The following is a 14223-nucleotide window of genomic DNA, read 5'->3' as shown; positions in this document are numbered from 1 at the left end:
TATTCAGCAGTTAATTTTTTAACAATCGGGCAGTTCAGATCACAAGTTTTCCCGGATAATAGGTACGTTTTTTCCTGGCATTTTTTTAAGAACATATCAACGAGGTTTCACTACATATGTACACAACAGATGTCTGAGCTTGTGTATGGCTAAAGGCTGTCCATGGAGGTTACACGATTAGTTAAGGCCCATGGTGTGTGTCGACTCTGGAAGCCTCAGCCATGAAGATGATCTGACATAGTTGTACCAACACATGGAAGTTCATAGAAGCAGCAGTTTTTTTTTTCACACACAAAAAAAAACTTTTTTTTTTTTAACTGTGAATCACTGCAGATCAAAGCAGTTAAAACACAAGTAAAGCAACCAGGATGACAGATTGTATTCATCAGAATTTGTCTTTACTTACATATCATACTACAATCGTCCAGTGTTGATGGGGACAACATTTTAGGCCACTCATGTGTATGTACTTTTGAAATCCTGGACATATTTACAACAAATGGGAGTTACACATCTTTATTTATGACACCACCTACGAGAGGTGGCTGCATACAGTGTCCACCATAAAATTCCGATGACTTTTAAAATCAAGATATGCCGCACAGTGTGTTTGCTATGAACGACACCATGCAATGCTTAATTTGTGCTGATGTGATGGTCTTTTGAGTGCACTTATCTTGCCTTGGACAGTTTTTGTCTCAAAAGCTTGTACTTAGTACATGACACACAGGAGTGTCGACAGAGTGGTCTTGAGATCGAATGCTTTTGACGATAACTGTTGTCCATTTTACAAAAGGCATAAGAGATGGCAAAGGCAGAACAAAGCCCAGACCATTGTCAAAGCAGCACAACTGCTCAACAAGTACTGACGGCCTTGACACATTACATGCACAAGTTCCTTGACGACTGTTGACTATGTGATTCCCTTGCCATTAAACTGATCACATCTGCCCCAATCACCATCACCATCAGTTATTATTGGCTGAAGAAACACCCACTAGCCTCCGAGGACAGAGTCACGAAATGACGAAGAGCCATCTCTGCAGAATGCAAACTACAACACCCAACTGCACGGTTACCACTGCAGAGCTAACCAACTTTGCCAACCATGGTGTTCCAACTGCAAGCCAAAAAAAAGGAAACAGCATCATGCCACTGACACCTTTCCATGCATGTTTCCACTCTGGAGTAGCATTACGCAAAGGCCAGCAGAAAGAGGTCAGTCACCAGGGAAAGCAGTCATGTGAAATGATAACTGCCAATGTCGCATGTATGACATGGGGAGGGGAGGGGAGGGGGGGAGGAAAATGTTGGTGAGAATTCTAAAACCACAGCTCGACACGGGCCCGTCCAATGGTGGCGAAGAATGCGCCCGTGCGAGAGGAAGCAATGACATTTTGGGTCAGGCAGTGGGAAACTTCTGCGCATGTGTGGTAACTTTACACCGAAATAGGTTGATGACGAGAATCCCACAGTTCTGTGCTAGCAGCATCACATAGTACAGACATATTTCTGCACAGGCACCATAACAGCGCTCTCACTAGTTGGGTTTGACCCAAATTTTTAAGAAATGCTCGCCAGCAGGCGAAATAAAAGAGAGCAATAAGAAAAAAAAGGAAGAGAGACAAGTAGAATGCAATTTAAAATTCAGCACCTTGCATGCACGGAGCAGGAAGGAGCATCTCCTTCAACAGATTACTCTGAGAGTTCCAGCCATTCAATCGTTAAGAGAAAATAAAGGCAGCATGCAATGAGGTATTGTCAATCAAAGTCATACAGTCTCTTAATCGTGATCACGAAAGAAAGGGTTTTTTTTTTTTCAATACCTAAGAGCCTCAAAGACTGTTGGCAAGCACCTGTGATTCTGCACGCTTTTTGGGTGCGAGAATGGCCACGGCAGGGGAGGGGGGAGAAAAAGAGGCAAAAAAAAAGAAATAGAAGTAACAGGGTCATCCCCGACCTCGATTCTTTGCAACTCAAAGCAGCACGAGGGAAGCTTTGAGAGTTTCTAATCTTGGGACGGCTTAATCTCATGGCCGGGCTGGTCCCCGTCCCACTGCTGTGCAGGCACGTCACTGCCGGGCAATGCGCCCGGGAACACCGGCTGGCCTAGTGGCGGCATTGCAGCAAACGGTGGCTTTGAAGGGGGTGGGCCGCAAAGGAACGGCGCCGGTTGAGGCAGCGGAGGCATTACGGGCGGAGGGTGTGAGATGTTGTGCGGTGGCCTTGATCCGAGGAAACTGCCGCCATCCAGCGGCTCCTGGCCATGAGGAGGGGGCAGGCCAGGAGGCCACGATGATGAGACGGCGTGTCTTTGTGGCGGGCCAATAGGTTGCTGCAGGGAACACGAAAACGGTCCGCACTAGTCGAGGCAAGCAGGAATCGCGGGGTATTTTGTTCTGAGCTAACCACGGCACTCCCGCTTCTGTCTGCTGCTACAACACAAAGTGCCGAACAGGCTAATTCAAGGTCATACGTCCTCCTGCCAGGGATGACTGCTACAGCGAGAAACAGGCTGAAGCATGGCTTCAGTGCTCGTGTATTATGATGATTCTTTTTCGATTATTTGCTTGAAATCCATTCTGCAACACTCACGAAGGACAAATTGACAAGAAAAAGACTGTAATCAAAAAAGACGATGAAATGACATCGGAGAATTCCTGCTCATCCAAAGTCCAGCAAAGTTTGTAATCAAAGTGACAAGCTTACAGACAAACTGCCCATTGGTTACCATAAGCCTCACAAAAGAGGTAAAGGCAGGCTAGGTATGCCTTGACACAAGCCATGTGACAAAGAGATGTGTGGTGGTGCCTTATTGGCACTGTATTTCTCACTGGCAAAAAAAAACAAGAGCTGCAAGAAAATTTGGTATTGGGGGTTGACTTTTTGCTCCACCTAAGCTGCTAAGCTGTGCACAGTGTTCAACCAATCCAAAATGGATTGTACCTGCTCAAACAGAAACGACACAAAAGCACATAGAGAGCAGAGAGCACATAGAGAGTAGAGAGACCTGCCCTGCAGCGAGCTGCAGCAGAGCTGCAGCAGAACTGCTCACTGATTCGTGGAATGGTTTGCAGCATGACCTGTAGGCTGTATAAACGGTACTGGTGACATCATGATTAATTAAAATGCAAGCTATTAATTAAAGCTCCGTAATTCAAACATCAATAACTGAAATTTTCGCATAATTTGAACTACACTACTTTTGATCCGGTCAAGATCCATAGAGGCCTGTGCACAAAAAAATTGGCAGTGGCTTAGCTCTGCTATGCCTGGATATACATAGCGTAAATCATGCGCAGTAATGCGCGGCGCAACTCTGTCGTAGGCACGGCTCCGGCTAAAGGTCACGCGTCGGAGAGGAGCGCATGCCGGCGGCGGCGAGGAGCATGCACCCACTGTGGCGAGGAGGCGACGCACCTGCGTCTCTTGTGATGTCAACGTGGCTCTTGCGCATGCGCATAACGGGCGGCGCACACTCACGTGAAACTCGGCTCTGACCCGCATAGTGTAGCTTTATGCTACAAAAGACCTGTTAATTCAAAAGTGAGTCGATCCTCCCTCACCCCCCCCCCCCCCTTCTGACACCCCACTATTGCTAGAGCTGTCAAAAGATAAACACACCGTGATGTTACCGCAGCACAGCATCTTGATGCGTACTACAAAATGCGCATGAACTGCTACGGCTTGAAACGAACGGAAGGGCGAACTAACGACTGATGTTCTCATTTTTTTCAAATTCTCAGCGGAAACGTGGGACATGGGTTCATTATATGATGTTATGCAAATGGTTGTAGTCAGTGTTTTTCAAAGCCATTTCAAAATGCGAATGTCATTCTTGGCCCTGAGAAGTTCAAATTAACGACCTTTTACTGCACACTATTGTTTGCAGGTTGAACCTGATACAAATAAACATCTTGTTTTGTTTTTTTTTTTGCAGGCCGATTTCATTTCAGAAAACTCACTTTTTGAAGTTTGTGCATCTTTTGGCCTGTTTGATTACTCCAATAATTTTTCTGTCCCCTCGAGTCGAACGAAATGGCTGGGCATTAGGCTGGTTCAGGTATAGAGACCATGGGACCACTACAGTTGAGCCCAGGAACTGCTTCTTCACTCACCCACTGGCCGTAGTGCCCCATGTCCTGTGTCGCCTGCCCTGCAGCCTGCTGGAACTTGTACATCAGGGCCTGCACATCTGGGTGGGGCGGCGTCTGACCATTGGCACCGGGAAATGGGGGTGGGCGCAGGGGTGGGGGCGCCATGAATGCTGTGGGTGGCACGCCCATGGGTGGAGCAAAGCAACGAGGGGTGGTGGGTCCCATCTGAAGCCCCCCCGCCCCTAGCATGTCCTGCAGCGCCCTCTGGAGCTGTGCCGTGGCAACGCCAGGTGGTGCAATACCATGCGGCGGCGGTTGCTGCGCATCAGCGGGTACACCTGGATGACCTGTAATGGCATAAATAAAGCAGCTCCATATGCTTCAACTGCTAAATGCAATGTCTCGGCTAATGCACTGCTGATGTAATTATAGTTACTTAGTTATAATGAATGATGGTTATTAATTTATTATAGTATTGATTTGAATCTAGGCCAACAGTTCTTTTTTATAACACAAGTTATGAAACTCCTCGGTCGGCTTAGATTTTTGGATTTTGTCTTCTGTCCCCGTATCATGCTTGTGCCGAAAGTGCAGCACCTGCAATATGTTTAAGGGCACAGAAGTATGTGCAGTGCCACGACACTGCTGTATCAATGGAAACCACAAAGCGGACGAGGCTGCCCGTTCTGCCCACGGCGGCGTTCCAGTCAAAATCTCCACATCGAGAGTTGACGCAGCATGTGCGCTTCTCTCTTTGGTCCTGGAGATCACACTTTCATCCTGGGACACAGGGGAGTTTTGCAACCACTGCCTGAGGGCACTGGACCCCGAACTGTGCCTTCGTCTTCCCCATAAGATAGCGCGTCAAGAAGGAATGTTGTTGTGCCGTTTACGCCTCGATGTTGCTTTAACAAGTATGCTTTCAAGACTGAAACGACCTACAGCCCTGCCTGTGAAAATTGTGCTGTGAAGAGACAATCGAACACCTATGTGATTACTCTGCATTCATGAATGAAAGGTATAAGTTGCATTGTGCGCTGGACCACCTCGATCCTCGCCCTTTAACGGTGGATAAGATCCTTGGTTCGTGGCCACGACAGTTGATTGCTTTCAAGGCATACACGGCGCTGTTTAGTTATCTGACAGCCACCAGTTTGAGTGACAAACTCTGACTGTGCTTCATGCCCCATTTCTCCTTCCCTCTATAATCAAATTATCCCTTTTCTCCAATGTAGGGTAGCCAACCTAAGGCCTTACTGGTTAACATCCCTGCCTTCCCTCTTCCTGCTTATTTATCTATGAGGACAGTGGCAGTGAGTGTAGGAGGTCAGCAATGACAAGGAATCAGCAACGGAAGGTTTCAGGAAATATTTAAATAAGTGTCCTTTGCGTGTGCTGTCTCCATTGTCAATCTCAATTATTATTTCGACCAGCTTGCATTCAAAGAAAACTTTTTTTATCTGGGGGTGGCCGGAGTCAGGGAGCGGAAGGGCTTCAACTTTCGTGTGTTGGCTTAGAATCGTCGTCGGCCTAGATTCAAGTAAATACGGCAATGATACTTTACCTCTACAAATGATAGATGTCCACGTCAAACTTTTTTAAAGACTAAGTTTCAAAAGAGACCAATGCCACACTGCATGCGAGACCTTGAGCAAATGTTAACCAGAGTGACAGCTACAGCGCATGGTGCAAGAGGTCAGCAGTGGTCCAGTGAGAGCACTCACTTCCGATAATAATGTCGCCAATCAGGTTTTGGGTTAAATCTAACCTAACATTAGTCATAACATTTGCAGGCAATTACATCTAACATTTCGACAAGGGATGCTAGACGCGATGCCTCTGTGGTGGGTGTAACCTCCATGAAAACATCCAACCAAAGTGTGCATGCTAGCTATTCATGTGGATAGATGTTAAACACCCTGAAACAACACTTTTAGAAAAGCTGTACTGAAGGTTTCTGAGTTAAATCAGGACAATCTTGGACACATTTGCCACATGCCAACATCATGCAAGCATTTATGTACTCCAGACATTCGCACAAACAGAAACAATTGCGAATTCTGTGCAAGTGGTGCTTCGTTTGACTCGAAGTGCCTCCTTTGCTCAGCAGTCCCCAGCGATGCCTTCCACACTGCAGAGAAGTCACGGCAACGGCTGCACTTAAGCACACAAGCTGCTGTGCTTTCTTAAAGCCAGATATTTTTCAGATCTGGGTGATCAGCATTTTTATGTCAGCCATAATGGCAAGGAGGCACCACGTAGATTACAGTTCGAGCCTGCATTGCCACATTTTGATTCACTCACTTTACGGCCATGCCAAACGGTTCATGATTCCCTTACTGCTTTTATATTAACTTTAGCAGTATAACTAGGACTGAGAGGTGAAACCTCTGAAATGGCCTTTTTACCAACTGGTAGAAATGGACCGAATGCTCCATACTAGGCAAGAGGGACTTACTATCAGCTGACGCATTCTGCTGCTGCTGTTGGGGCTGCTGTGGCTGATGCTGGCGATGAGGAGGATGTAGATGGTTATCCGTCGCACGGTTCCTGGAATGACGCTGCTGCCGGTCATCCAACAAGCGCTCTCTGACATGATGCTGTTGATCGTCCGCCGCGTGGCCTCTGACGTGACGTTGCTGATCGTCCAGTGCATGACCTCCAGCATGACGCTGTTGATCGTCCATCATGCGTCCTCTGATGTGACGCTGCTGGTCGTCCGATGGCCGACCTCTGCCGTGGTGCTGCTGGTCGTTCATCATGTGGCCTCTGGGCTGGTATGTGGGTCCTCCACCCAGTGCCCTCTTTTGCTGCTGGTTCATTTGTGACAGCTGCTGGAACTGTGCCTGCCGATTTCTTGGCCCACCCCTGAAATCAGCAGCAGGAATGCCCAATTAATCCCCCATTATGCACCCATCACAGGTGTTCAACGTTTCAATTAAATGTACAGACTATATGAGACAGCTGGGCTTCTTTAATGTGCATAACAGGGTGAGGGTGAGGGTGAGGGCTAGTAGGTATGCATTATGTTCTATAGACAGTTTACAGCGAGTAGTTCAACTCTTCCCTAACAGGTGGCACCACTAGAACGGCCGTCATTGCTGGCCTTCGGAACGCATCGACGCGCAGCGCTAACTGCTGCTGTGTATATCTTGTGTAAGAATACCAGCTGACTTTTAAACAGCGCTGCTTTGATGCAGGTGTCATCTGTATTATCGAAGTATTCTGCGAGGAAGTAGAGCTAATGACCCTGTTGTTTATTGGCGGAAGAACAGAAGACGCTTTCTACATAAGGTGCACATGGCTTAGGCAACCGTTTTTCTGGGGGATGTATCACGAGTTCATGTTCCTTTCTGGGACAAGAAAGCGCATGTGAATTGAAGAGAATGGCTATACCTCACGCCCCAGCTCGTTTTAGCACCGGCAGTAGCCATGACAATGCGAGAACGACCCTGACGTTTTCTCAGGAATTGGATATTGAGTCTTTGCACTGCTGCAGAGTTTTTTTCGCAGGGCGTTAAGAGGTACCTTGACGTTACTATTAATGTCTATGCAGTTATACGAATTGATTGCGCAGAGAAGGAAAGTTAGTGTGGGCATGTAAGTGAATCTGTTTACTTTAATTAGGTACTATTCCCTAGGATATGGGGATCGAATCTCGGCCTCGGCGGCTGCTTTTCGCTGGAGCCAAAAACCCAGGCGCCCGTGTTTTGTGCGATATCAGTGCACATTAAAGAACCCCAAGGGGATGGGAATTTCCGCAGTCCTCCACTCATAGCCTGAGTCGCTTTGGGACGTAACACCGCACAAACAAAACCAAACTTTAATTAGACAAGTACTGCTGAAATACATGTAATAACTGCTGCTTTTATGAAACTAATGTACGGGCCAATGATGAAATTTACCATGATAAAATTTTTTATATCCCCGCTTGCTTGGGCTGCGTACTGTGCGTTCTGAATTCCGGTGCAGTTTCCAGTCACCTTCGCCCGAGCGCAGGTGAACGCCGCTGAGCGCCTGATGCTGCCTTCAATCAGCGTAATAGTCTTTTGAAGCCAGGACGTTTACAGGAGATAAGATTATATCTTATCAATTGTCGGGGATTACACGCGCATCCATATTGAGCAGTAAGTATTGTGCACAACGTTAAATGAACATTCATAATGCGTCTCAGCCAGCATAGTCTGAGCATGCGTTCGCCCTTTGCGCAAGAAAATAAAAAAAAAATAAGTTTGAGGGAATATTCAGTTTGTAATCTATTCAGTTTTACAGAAAGTCACGTTTTCCGCAAAGAGCACTAGAGAGGGAATTGATAAAAAAAGCAAAAAAAAAAAAAAGAGTCGACGGCTGATGGGTTTGTCGAAACGTTCTAGCCAATGCAGACATTTAGGAAGACGCAATAAACGAGCTATGTGATTAAATTAAGCATTTTTTAGCACCTACACACACACACTATGAGCATTCACAGGAAGTTTTTCGGCTGTCTACAAGCTCGTTGTCCCCAGCGATAGCGGGTACACCGCACCGTGCAGCCGAGTACTAGCGCGCCGAAAGCCGTCAAACCAGAAGGCCCGAAGGCAAGCGATGGCGGAAGGGTCACATGATCAAATATGGCAGCGCCCATGCGCTCGCGCTGTAAAGGGTCTATAGCTTAGCAAGAAGACAAGGGACAGACACAAGTGCTAAACTTCTTATAATGCTTTATTGGTGCTCACAAGATTTATACATTAAGATAAAACAGTATGTGTGAGATTAAACAAGATACTTTGTAAACAAAAAGGAAAACCTAAAAGCATAAAACGCCTTTCACCAGCTGGCACACTACCCTGTATCTAAGAATGACAGATCTTTTTTTGTCAGCGACAATGACGGACTGCTGACAGAGCTTTCAGGTCCGGATCTTTCGATTGCAGCGAACCTGATAATTTCTCTCGTTAGTCTATCCGTATTTCGGCCATTCACCTCGCATTCTTTGAAACAAGGCTTGCATTTATAATCATGGCAGTCCCGCGAAAAATTTCTAGAACTGCCATCCATGACTGCCTTATGGTGCTCGCTTACACGCTCATTAAGACATCGACCTGATTGCCCTATGTATGCCTTGCCGCATGAAAGCTGTATCTTGTATATTACTTCCTCAGTGCACGGCACAAATGGGTTTTTATGCCGAATCGTGCGATTGTTCCGAACCCTTCTGTCGGGACAGGTGGCCTTGCATATGCGGAACAATTTTTCCAGTGCAGACATACACACCTTCACTCTCACTTTTTGAGCGACCTTTTTGAGGGAGTGATAGCTTGTGGATATATGACACCACCACTATCTTGCGACCCCCTTCACCATCGGTCACACTCCTCGTGGCCTTGTGCAATAACATTGCACTGCACACGGACATTTCGTTTCATCTCAATCAAAATAGAATGACAGTGCCCAAGATTCAATTTTACAATCTCCTGCCAAAGCCACTCGGCTATGGTACAGAGTTCTACACCAATGGGTAACATTAAGGGGGGACGCGACCTTTGAAAACCGAAAAACCGCAAAGCAGTCGATTTTTGGAAGATTATATATTCCGGTAGTATGTCTTACAAACTACCCTTTCTGTAATTATCAATGCCCAACTCGCCATAGAAATACTCGAAATTAATTATATAACAAGCGGCAGCAGCCGTGGAGCAGCGAGCAAGCGCCGAAAATTCCCAAACTTTGCGCGCGTGCCCTTCCTTTCCCGCCGAACTGAGAGCCGCCATCTTGGTCTTGCTTTGTTTGTGAATTCTTGCGCTTTCTTCTGCCGCCCTCAGCGGCGGTGAAGGCGGAGCGGTCGAGGCGTGGCTTGCTTTAGGCTGGGAGCCTCGCGGTGGATTTCGAGTTTCCCGTGCTCGAATTCAAAGCTGCGATTGGGCAAAGCGCGCACTGCGCAAAAAGCGGGGGATCGGGCGACTGCTATTGGCTGTCGCGCCTGCTGACGCGTCAGTCTCCGCTGGCTACCACACCGCGTCGTCTGCTCCGGCTCTTTGCTGTCGTTGTTGGCTGTTTTTGTACTCCATGCATTCTGTTCGCCTTTCGCCATTTTTGCGATCGCCAGATTTACGATCTCTCGTCATGCCCTTTGAATGGTTTCGAGCAACGTGTTAAACTTTGCATGGTCGCTCACGATGCCTCGAGATGCAACACGCGTTCAGTGCACGGAAGCGAAGGCCGTCCTCATTGCGAGGGGCGCCGACGATGCCTGCATCGACCTAGAATCTGTTAGAGTGGAACTTAAAACTTAAAAAATAAGGAAATAAAAAGAAAGCCCCTAGTCTTTCCCCACGATACCTATCAAGAAATTACCTCAATGAATTTCGCAATGCCAACACATTCCGCAAATTCTACAAGCCTGGACCCATGTGACACATATTATATACTTCTGTAACTGGAGGACCAGCATACACAGTTTTATGAATCTTAATAGTTATTCAAATGTCCATGCTATGAGCCTGCCCTAAAAATTTCATTGAGATATCTTGACAAACAAAACGTTAGCATTCTCTCAACCTTCTAGGGCCGTTTTCTCAGAATCACTTTTTTGCCTAGTGTGGCTGCTTAGGACAGCCGTATCTCGGGAACTGCTTATCAGATTTTCGTGAGGTTTCTTTTATTCCCTACCCCAATAAATTTCTAAGGGCAAGACAATTTCCTTTTTTCAAGATATTGTGTCTAGAATTAATGACAAACAATTAAAATTTGGTTAATGCAGGTCTGAATAATAACACTTATTTTGGGACTGTGCTAAAATTGTTCAGCGAGGAAATTTGGAAAAAGGGAATTGTTTTGCCCTGGGGCAACTATCTGGGAATGACAATAACGAATTTCATAGTGCCAACACATTTCGCAAGTTCTCCAGGCCTGCCCCAAGGGACCTAGTAAGCCATCTTGATATACTTCTCTAACTTGAGAACTCCATGAAACTTGGTAGTTCTTCAAACGATTGTACTATGAGCCTACCCTGAAAATTTCATTCAAATATCTCAAGAAATAAAAAAGTTGGTGTTCAAGGGTAGCCTTCCGCCTTAAAGTGCAGCTGCATCACTTTTTAAAAAGAAAGAGTTCGGAATACATATATACAGTTTACGACCCCCTGAACACGAATACGATGTTAAATTTTGTCATAAGTGACCGCAAACTACTTTTTAATCAGAAAAACATGCACCAACGCCGTGGGGCGTTTTGAAAGTGGCGCTCTTGCCTGTGATTGGTCAAGAGCGCCGTGACGTCAATGACGGCGTGCCATTCAGTGGTAGCGGCGGTCCAAGCGATTGTACATGCACGCACGTGCTTTTCTGTGGATGTATGCTGCTGAACATGCAACGATCACGCTGCTCAGGGGAATATGATATAGCCGTACTTGTTCGAACCAGCGGCGGCTTCGGAACAAGGTGACACTGGCGGCAGCGGCAACATGACGAGCGAGGAGATAGCGCTAACCTTTTCCCGCATGGGAAATTCACACTGGTACGTACCGCTGCGCTGCACTGCTGTATGCGCCTGTGATCCGCTCTCAATTGAACATATCTGCGTTACTCGTGCCCTAAATCTCCTGCCATACTCGAACGAAGCAGTGTCACGTCAATAAGCTTGATGTGACGATTGTAAACAAATGAACTCATCCAGACGAGGCGTCGCCCCAGTTTTGTTGCGTGAATTTAGTCATTTATATTTTCACGACTGAAGTCAGAGGGAGCCGTGAAAGTACACGTAGCCGAGGACCCGAGAATAAGGTCGGCTTGTAGTTCCGAACACAGAGTCAGAGTCCAGCACCAGCGCGCCGCTCGTGCCAACCAACGCTTCGTCGTCGTCGGCACCAAACACAGCTGTCGCGCGGCGCTAGGCACGTGGCATTATTCCCCCCCGTGAAAGAAAACGTCGTCCCGATGACAAGGTGAGAGGAGAAAAAAAAAAATTAGGCGTGAGGTGAACTGTACAATAACGCAAGGTTTCACTTGCAGGGAACGCTCAGTCACGCGAAAAGTACGGCTTTAAGCGCATCACATGCACAATTTCAGGCCGCTGGCGTCGAACACTGACGGTCACAGTTCCATCTGGAATGACTTCGTAATTAACGTTGTTTAAGCGGCGCAGGACTTTATAGGGTCCAAAATAGCGGTGGAGTAGTTTCTCGCTCAAGCCTTTGTGACGCACGGGGGTCCACACCCACACTTGGTCCCCTGGTTCGTAGTGGGCCTCCCTGTGCCGAAGGTTATAGTGTCGAGCGTCGGTGGCATGCTGCTCCTTGATGTGCAAGCGGGCCAGCTGACGGGCTTGCTCGGCCTGTTCTGCGAAATGGGCGGCGTCGGGTTCGACCGCTTCTTCCCCGCACGGGAGCATCGCGTCCAACATCGTGCGAGCCTCTCTGCCATATACGAGACGGAACGGCGTAAACTTCGTGGTTTCCTGCGGCGCCGTATTGTAGGCGAAGGTGACATACGGCAGGATCTCGTCCCACATTTTATGCTCAACGTCGATGTACATTGAGATCATGTCCGCCAAAGTTTTGTTTAGTCATTCCGTTAATCCATTTGTCTGAGGGTGATACGCTGTTGTTGTGCGATGCTCGGTATGGCTGAGAGTTAAGGTGTCCCGCAGTAGCCGAGCTGTAAACGCCTTTCCTCGGTCAGTAATGATGGTCGACGGTGCACCGTGTCTGAGCACAATGTCGTTCATAAAGAATCGAGCAACTTCGCCGGCAGTACCTTGGGCAAGGGCCTTCGTTTCAGCGTAGCGTGTTAAGTAGTCTGTGGCGACTACGATCCACTTGTGTCCGTTCGAGGATAAAGGAAATGGGCCTAAAAGGTCCATGCCCACTTGCTCGAAGGGTGTGAGGGGTGGTTCAATAGATTGTAACATACCGGATGGCTTGAGCGTGGGTTTTTTTCGCCGCTGGCATTGTCGACAAGTCTGTACGTAACGTCTAACGCTCGGAGAAAGATGTGGCCAGTAGTAGTTCTGCCGGACTCGGTTTAGGGTGCGTGTAAAGCCAAGATGCCCTGAAGTTGGTTCGTCGTGGCAGGCCAGGAGGATTTCGTGCCTTAGATCAGCCGGTATGACTAGCAGGTATGTTTTCGCACTCGACGTAGAATTCTTCTTATAAAGCACCCCATTGCGGAGGAAATACGACGACAACCCCCGAGCAAGGTATCGGGGTATTGTAGGATGCCCACCTTCAAGATGGTCAATAATCAGTCGCAGCTCGCCGTCAGCACGCTGTTTGGAGGCGAGATTGGACGTAGTGACTGCTCCGAGGAAGCTATCGTCGTCGGTGGCATCTGACGAAGGAGGGCCGACGGGCGCGCGGGACAGGCTATCAGCATCGGTGTGCTTCCGGCCAGACTTATACGAAATCGAACTCCTGTAGGCGCAATGCCCAACGTGCTAAGCGGCCACAAGGATCCTTTAAGTTTTTCAGCCAACACAACGAGTGATGGTCAGTGATGACGCGAAACGCTCGGCCATAAAGGTACGGGCGGAACTTGGCAGCGGCCCATACTACCGCCAAACATTCTTTTTCAGTGGTGGAATAGTTATACTCAGCACGGGAAAGTGCACGGCTGGCGTAGGCAATTACTTTCTCGACCCCGTCTTGGTGCTGAACTAGAACGGCACCAAGGCCGACGTTGCTCGCATCCGTGTGTAATTCTGTGTCGGCGTCATCGTCGAAATGTGCCAGGATCGGGGGTGACTGGAGCCGGCGTCGTAACTCGTCGAAAGCCATCTGCTGCTCGGCGCCCCAGGAAAATGATGCGTCATCTCGAGTCAGGAGAGTCAGTGGGCTGGCCATCAGTGCAAAGTTTTTGATAAAGCGACGATAATAGGAGCACAGCCCCAAAAACCGTCGGACTGCTTTTTTGTGGGCGGGGACGGGAAAGGCAGCAACGGCAGCAAGTTTCTCAGGGTCAGCTCGGATGCCATCAGCACTCACGATGTGCCCAAGAAACTTCAATTCGGTGAACCCGAAGTGGCACTTTTGAGGCTTGAGAAAAAGGTTGGCAGACCGGACAGCTTCGAGAACAGTTCTCAGGCGGCGCAGGTGTTCCGTGAACGTCGGTGAAAAAATTATTACGTCGTCGAGATAAACAAGGCATGTCTG

At 47.9% G+C, this 14223-nt stretch overlaps 1 protein-coding gene across 14 annotated transcripts in view; it reads right to left on the bottom strand.

Annotated features, from left to right (window-relative positions):
* Positions 1–376: 376 nt before the first annotated feature.
* The window catches only part of LOC146182554 (terminal uridylyltransferase 7-like), a 257608-nt gene continuing 243761 nt past the window's right edge, over positions 377–14223 (bottom strand). For all 14 annotated transcript variants that reach the window (XM_084577697.1, XM_084577690.1, XM_084577703.1 and 11 more), the window contains 3 exons: positions 6556–6965; positions 4119–4444; positions 377–2335 (listed from right to left, as the gene is read on the bottom strand). In XM_084577697.1, the coding sequence (XP_084433823.1) occupies positions 2009–2335; positions 4119–4444; positions 6556–6965 (1063 nt within the window). In that variant the 3' untranslated portion in view covers positions 377–2008. The remainder of the gene's footprint in view (positions 2336–4118; positions 4445–6555; positions 6966–14223) is intronic.

Source organism: Amblyomma maculatum, chromosome 8 (genome assembly GCF_055883805.1).
Source record: "Amblyomma maculatum isolate TAMU_Amacu chromosome 8, ASM5588380v1, whole genome shotgun sequence".
In the NCBI taxonomy this organism is placed as follows: domain Eukaryota; kingdom Metazoa; phylum Arthropoda; class Arachnida; order Ixodida; family Ixodidae; genus Amblyomma; species Amblyomma maculatum.
This window is presented reverse-complemented; position numbering and strand designations above follow the sequence as displayed.